Source organism: Propithecus coquereli, unplaced genomic scaffold, assembly GCF_000956105.1.
Source record: "Propithecus coquereli isolate 6110/MARCELLA unplaced genomic scaffold, Pcoq_1.0 Scaffold74, whole genome shotgun sequence".
NCBI lineage: Eukaryota > Metazoa > Chordata > Mammalia > Primates > Indriidae > Propithecus > Propithecus coquereli.
Genome location: NW_012153507.1, coordinates 5,870,161 through 5,877,435, shown reverse-complemented (window position 1 = coordinate 5,877,435; position 7,275 = coordinate 5,870,161). Strand labels below are relative to the sequence as shown.

The window sequence follows — 7,275 nt, the reverse complement described above, 5'->3', positions numbered from 1 at the left end:
CTTAGCCTCCATAATCACATAAGCCAATTCCCCTAATAAATCCCCTCTCGTATGTACACATCTATATCTCTCTACATCTGTATCTACCCTATTGGTTCTCTCTCTCCGAAGCACCCTGACTAACACACCTGATGTTTCAGCAGGCCTTGTGAACGAAGGATCAGAGCTGCTCCATAGCATTGCACGTAGGGTATGGTGCCACCTCAGAGAAGAAGTCTCCGTGGCATGGTTAGGCACAGGTCTTCCCAGTCAGCAAAATTTCTCATTGTCCATAAATAAGCAGATAATTTCTTGACATCAAATGAGCCCTGGAAATTTAAACACATAAAATTTTAGTAGTGACCATGTTTGATGCATTAAAACTGCTTGTACCAATTAAATAGCATACAACTATCCCATATTCTAGAATGGAAATTGGGGGTGACTTTAATAATCAATAATATGGATTTTTCCATAGTATAATATATGAGTGCTCTTAATCAGCATTATGTCAACTTAAATAACTTATATCTGAGTTTAAAAAAGAAAGAAAGAAAATGTCCATTCCAGGAACTCTGTTGACCACATGCCTGTGAGCATTGGTCCCATCACCAGATCAGAAAAGTATGATTTCTCATATATTATCATTTAACTTTTTGTGTGCCTGTCTTCTGTCCCAACAAGACACTAAGCATCGCAAGGGGGTGGATCTTGTCTTGTTCATTGAATTGCCCCATTGGAAGAGCCCCTGCCTACCTCTCCAGCCTGGTTCCTCACTTACCTCTTTGTCGGAGTGGGTGTGGCCTTGCTGTTTCTAGAATTTACTGGGCCCTTTCACATATCACTGCCTTAGCACTTAGCTTCTGTCTGGCTAGAATGCCCTTTTCTCCTTCCCTGGATTCATTGCTGATCACAGGTCAAATTTCTGTTGACCCGTTCATTCCCTCCAGGACACCTTCCCTGATTCCTCCCACCATGCCTTCATTTTCACCCTAGCCCTTGTCACATTTTGTATTTGTATCTTCACACACTCCACAAAGAGTTCCTTGAGGGCAGAGGTGTCTTTTCTGCCTCTTTGGTGCTTGCCAAATTCCTCGCGCTTCGTATGTGCTTAAATATTCCCCTCTTCCCCAAGTTTGCTCTCACCTATTTCAAGTGGAAGGAAACTTTGCAAACTATAAAGTGCTACCGAGTGATTATTTTCCTGGCTTCTTGCGGAGGAAGAGGCCTGGGCCTCTCTGAGCTTGTATACAACTTTCTTCAGGGTCTTACCCTTCCTCTTCCAGGTGGTCTGGGCTGTTCTGAGGCCTCAGCCCTTGTCTGTTCAGAAATTGGGTGTGAGGAGAAGGGACTTCGCCAACTCTCAGGGAGATCGCTGGGCTAGCCATACATTCATTCCTTTATTCACTTTCCGTGTATCAACCTCTGAAATACATGAGAAACGAGCTGCCTCTGGATATGCAAGATGGACTCCAGGTGGTCTTTTCCAGTCTCCCGCCCTGCAATGGTGCCTCCTAGGAAGGTATGAAAGGAGGCAGAGGAATTTGGGGCTGCAGGATTTTTGGAGGCAGGACAGCTCCAGGACTAAGGGAAGCATGGAGAACCAACCTCAGGCCAGGGACTGCTTTCCAGAGCGACAAGGGCTCAGGCCCTCAGAGACTAGAGGGGATCAGTTTGCCAGTCCTAGGAGCTCCTGAGGACTGGTTTCCCAACCTCACTACCCTCTTCCCAAGCTGCAAGGGGCCCCATCTCCTGCAGAAAAACCTACGGAGACCCTGACTCCTGGCTTCTGTCCCTGCCCCGTGCTGCTCACAGGGCCCTCTTCCTGGGTGGTCCTGTGCCAGCTCACGTGCCCTACTTTGCTAAAAGCAACATGCCCTTGGTCTCCTTTGTGCTCCAATGCATTCTACTGCCCCATTCACAGACTCCATGTTTCTTTTTTTGAAAGACACTTTGGAGATCACCATCCTCCCCCCAAAGACAGAGGGGAAGGAGAGATGCAGAGCAATGTCAGGCATGCCTCCTTTCACATGGCCCCCTGTTGACCCATTGGACCCTCTTCTGAAACTCCCCATGGTCCCAAGTCCGTCCTACCTCTGGGAGGCAAGGCACTTGCTTAGCTGTGTTTCCATAAGAGCTCCAGGCAGCTGCCCCTCTGCCTGCCTCGCCTTCCCCGTGTACGTTCGTTGTGAAAATGGACTGTGGCTCAATGGAAGTTTGCTGAACACACAGTCCCAGGCCAGAGGCAAGTGGTCTCTGGAGATGTGACCCAGGGCTCTCCTCACCATAGCCTATATCATTTCCTCCAATTCACTCCCACCTACACCTGTCCTGTCATTTGGGTGGCTTCTAATTCTCTCCAGCCCCCCTTCCCCACCCCATGGCAGCTGCTTAAGTAACATCTACAAGATTTGATCTGGGGAGAATTATGGCGACTTGGGCAGTGGCACATCAGGCCTAGGGGAAGAAGTCAAACCAATCACTGGGCTAGGGAAAGAGCAAGAATATCAACTTAGGGACCTTTGCAAGGGGGTGTGGGCATTAACTCAAGACAAGATGCCAGAAAGAAGGCCTGAGACATGGAAATCGATAGGGAAGGGACAGACAGGACAGTAATACCAACCACAAGCAGAAATCAAGAGTTCAAGGTATCAGCTATTGATCTGGCTGAGTTGTCATCCCTATGGGGTGGGCACCAGAGGCCCAGATCAACTGCCATCAGGGAGATGACTGAGAAGTCCCTGGGCTCGACTCAGACCCAGAGTAGAACAGAGCTGGGTCCAAGACAGCGTGCTGGGCGGGTTGGTGAAGTAAATGTATGGGCCAAGATGAGAGTGTTGGTGACAGAGCAGAGGAATCACGGCAGAAATAAGACCACTTTTATGCAGACTTGTAAGTGCTTGAGATTCTCCCATTTAGGAGTCACAAGTTCAGCTGGGTTAAAAGGAATCTATCACTTTTCTCATTTAAAGCATAAATAGTAAGTGTATTGGTGGGGAATGGGGCAGGGCAAGTGACAGCATACCAACACTTCACTGTGAAGGTCTTTTAGACCCACTTTCCTTCCAAAAGGTGGGCTTGAAAAAGCATGTGGGCTTGGGGGAGGGCACCTGGAGTGGAAGGAAAAGATAGGGAAGTGAGTTTGCCAGAGCCACTCGGCGAGGACAGAAGGACCAAACACAGCTCCTCCAGCGTAGTGGTCACTTAACTCGACTTTATTGCCAGATAATCTTTCCTCAGGGAGCCCTTTGGATACCCACCCCTGAGCCCCTCTCCCCCAACCCTGGAGGAGGAGAGCCAAGGAAGGCTATCCCGGGGGCTGGGAAGAATCAAAGCTCAGGACTGGGGTCCCCAAGGAGCAGTCAGATAGGGCTGGGGCCAGGCGTCCTCTTCTTCCTCAGTTTCATTCTGTTTCTCCTGAGTTTCTTCATTCTTGGCATTTTGCCCCTTTTCCAGACTCGGGTGATCCAGATCCCCACGGCCAGGATTACCAAGAGCAAGAGGAGGAGCAACACCTTGGCCAGGAGGCAGAAGGCTGTTGAGGGGTTCTCAGAAGGGTATCTGGGATCTGGAACAGAAGAAGAGAGGAAAAGGGGGCTTAGCAGAGGCAGGCATGACTTCTAAGTGCTTGAAATTCTCCCATGTAGGAGCCACAGGTCACAAGACCCTGGAGGCAGGAGTCTCACATGAGATCAGGGGCTTTCTCCAGGGTTCTGGTACCTGCACAGAAGGAGCCAGCAGGGATAGGACGAGAACTGACATTGCTGACAGGGTTGCTGGCCCTGCAGGTGTAGGAGAGGGCACTGTCCCCAGGCCTCCAGGATGTGCTGAGGACAGGGCCTTCATGTACTGTCTCAGTGTTGTCCCCCCAGCAGAGCCAGCTGTAGGTCACATCCATGCCTGCCTTCTCCATGGAGCATGTCAGGGACATATCACAGGTGCGTTCCCCAGAGATCTCGAAGTTCACAGTGATTTGGGGTTCTGACAGCCTTCCTAGATGAGAGGAAACCCAAAAACATGCAGAACAATTGGATCTGTTTTCCTAAGCTCCTCAACCCTGGGGTGCTGGTGCCGCCCTCTGACAGCCCCTTCACCTAAACAACAAATAAGCAAAACAAACAAAAACCAGCCATCATAAAACCTGTGGTTCTGGGGTTCCCAGGGAAATTGCTAAGGTAGGCAGAGCTGCCTTTGCCATTTTCTGCCTTCTTCCCTCTCTCTTTTGTACCCAACCTTCCTCCAAACTCTGTTCTGCCTCCTTCTCCCAAATAATATTCTCCCCAAAAATATTATCATCCCCCCCAGGGGCATTTGTATTTTAATCAGTGTCTCTTCAAGATTCAAGGTAGAGTCAATATGACAGGCACTAAGAAGAAATTTGGGTTCAAGTAGAGAGAAGATACTGGTTAGTAGCCCTCAGATCAGGCAGGGGGATAAGAGGCTCAAGAATGGAGCTGGTGCTCATCCCAGAATGCATGGTCTTGCTGGGAGTAAAGGGCCCCTAGAGGGTCTGTACACAAAGCCAGCCCTGGGAACAGCCTTGGTGCCCGGTGCCTCCTTGCTCCAGGTGCCTCCACCTGCTGCCGCAGCTCAGAGACTGGGGTTGAGCCCCCTGGAGACAGTCTTCCTTCTAGTCCTAGCCCCTCAAACCACAACCCCAAGTCCTGAGACCCCCTACTCCATGGTGTGGGAAGCTCAGGAGAGCCCAAGAAAGCAGATTTATGGTTCCCAGCCCAAACTCACGGTAGACACGTAGATTGTAGTGCCTCGTGGCAAAGATCTGGGATGTCCCCAGGTTGACCTGAGCTTGGTAAAGCCCTGAGTCCTCCCAGCTCAGATTGCTGATGTGCAGGGAGTAGCTGGGCCTCAGGAAGCTCACTCGGCCCTGGTAATGTGGGTCGGTCACCGTGATGGTAGCGGGATGCCCCTCTTTCTCTGGCACCACAGTTGCAAGCCTCTTGCGGGAGGACCAGATGATGTCCTCGACCTCTTCATCGGACGGTATTTCCAGGGGGAGATAAGTGGATTCATGAAGGACAGCGACCACTTCCTCAGGATCCACATCATCTCCAGAGTCCCCTTTGGCTGCAGATATAGGAAGAAAAGAGATGGAACAGCCCAGCTGGCGTCTCTGGGCTGCTAAGCCCAGCAGTGGGGCTGTAGCTCTATCTCGCCCGAGCAGCTGCTGTGGCCCACATACTAAATCCGGTCCTCCAGCTGCCTCTTCAGGCTCTAGATTTCCCCTGCACCTGAGCTGAGCACCTACCAGGAGTTGACTCCCATCTGTCCCTTCACACTCCAAATTTTACCTTCTCCTTTGTCATCCTACGGCTGCTCCCCTTCCTTATCCCCAGGTGTCCTTGTCTTTTGGTCCTGCCCTAAAGCCACATCCTATTCCTTGTTACTCCAGAAGAGCTGACACATTGAGTACCAAAGAAAAGGTCTTGCTAGCCCTGCCCAGTGGAGCAGGAGAACAGAAAGGGAAGAAGGCAGTCCTGCGCAGGGGCTGGTGGTCTCACTCACCCTCCTGGAGCAGCAGGAGAAGGAACAGGCAAGGAAGGGCCCGCATGTCAACAGCCCTGGCCCCAGGAGAGGTGACTCGGTCGGCCCCCAGGGCTGTGAAGAAGACCCTGTTAGGAGACTCCTAGAGATAGTGCCTGCCTGGCAGGGCTAAGGAGAGGGAAATGACTCTCTCTCTAACCAGCAGCCCTCTAACTTCCTCCATCCTCACTAAGCCCCTCCCTGTCCGTGATGGACAGTCTCTCAGCCACTGACTCATGTTGCCCATCCACCAAACTCAGCTCAAATCCCACTTCCTAAATGAAGCTTTCCCAGCCCCCCATACATACCACATATCCTGAACTCTTAGAACACTCACTATCCTGTCATTTGGCTCCCAGCATAGTCTGCCCAGCTCCCTCTTGGCAGTTCCTATGTTGCTGTAATCATTTGATCTTATAAACATCTTATTATCCCCAGACAGATGCCACCTTTGATTTCCTCTGCATGTCCCACTGTTGCCGCCCCCATGCTAAACACCTGTCAGCACTCAGTGGATGTCTTTAGAATGGATGAATGAACGAAGTCTTTCTATTTAACGCTGGTTATGTTCCCATTTGAGAAACTATTCGGCAGGGGGACATTTTTTATCCTCTTTTAAAAAAGCAGTTTGGACAGGAGAGTTGATATAGGTTGTTGATATTATGAAAAGACTAAATCATTCCATAAGAATATGATGTTGATCAAAGCTATAGGAAATCAGATTCAGGAAGAAACTGCAGAGGATAGGATCAGGGTTAGAAAAAACTTTCTGATAGTCAGCTGTCCAGAATGTGATGGGTCGCCTTGGGAGGCAGTTTCTGTACCTTGGAATTCAAGCTAAGACCAGACAATCACTTGCTTGGATTGTCCAGTCTTAGCTTGCAAAATCTCTGGCATCAGATAGATTTTCAGACTGAAAAATCTTTAAGTTTGTTCTAATAATCATTTCTACGAGTCTGTGCCATGATGAGAAATTAAGAGTGGTGTCTCAAGACCAGGGTACAATGGAATCAGACATTCAGTTTCAGGCCCATACCAACATTTCATATCTTTTGGTTAGTGAATCAGCGCTGAATTAAATGTCTATGGAGCAGCTTCTATGGACCACATACTGTCCCTAGTGCTGCAGAACTAGCAATGACCAGGAATTTTAGAGAGTGACTTCATGGAGCTCAGCAGCTAACAACGGACATTAGACAAGTAACTACAAGTTTAATGAATCTTACAAAGGAAAAATTGAGAGCACCTACAACAAAGAGATCTGGCAAAGTTGGAGTCAGGAGGGTTGGGGAAAAGCTATCAAGGAGAGATGGTGTTTAAGGTGAGACCTCCAGGATGAGTAGGGTCTGCTAAGTGCAGAACAGAATGAAGTGAATAGTTCTTAAAGTTCAATTTTTGAGTACAGAGCCACAGGGATGGGGAATTTTTTTAAAAGGTAGATCAGGTTTCAGTCTGAGTAGGAAACATTTTGATATGAAAAATTTATTTAAACAAATAAAATTAGATCCAGCAACCCCACTACTGCCTGTACACCCAAAGGAAATGAGATCAGTATGTTGGAGAGGTATCTGCATTCCTATGCTCACCACAGCCTCATTCAAGACAGGGAATCGACCTACACGTCCAACCGTGGATGAATGGGTAAAGGAAATGTGGTACACACACACACGATGGAATACTATTCAACAGTAAAAAAAGAAGGAAATCCTGCCATTTGTAATGACATGGATGAACCTTGGAATGGAATGGATGAAC

At 49.0% G+C, this 7,275-nt stretch overlaps 1 protein-coding gene across 1 annotated transcript; it reads right to left on the bottom strand.

Annotated features, from left to right (window-relative positions):
* Window positions 1-3,341: 3,341 nt before the first annotated feature.
* SLAMF9 (SLAM family member 9) lies at window positions 3,342-5,548 on the bottom strand. The gene is made up of 4 exons (XM_012661847.1): window positions 5,503-5,548; window positions 4,723-5,064; window positions 3,700-3,972; window positions 3,342-3,547 (listed from the first exon to the last, which is right to left on the bottom strand). Exons 1-4 carry the CDS (start codon window positions 5,546-5,548, stop codon window positions 3,342-3,344), a joined length of 867 nt encoding a protein of 288 aa, XP_012517301.1.
* Between the last annotated feature and the right edge of the window lie 1,727 nt (window positions 5,549-7,275).

Excerpts from the sequence above, each read along its gene's own strand:
- SLAMF9 (XM_012661847.1), bottom strand. The coding sequence starts at position 5,548 with ATGCGGGCCCTTCCTTGCCTGTTCCTTCTCCTGCTGCTCCAGGAGG. Across the intron at positions 5,065-5,502 it reads TCTCCTGCTGCTCCAGGAGG|CCAAAGGGGACTCTGGAGAT; the intron begins GTGAGTGAGACC and ends CTATATCTGCAG. Across the intron at positions 3,548-3,699 it reads TGCTGGCTCCTTCTGTGCAG|ATCCCAGATACCCTTCTGAG; the intron begins GTACCAGAACCC and ends CTTCTGTTCCAG.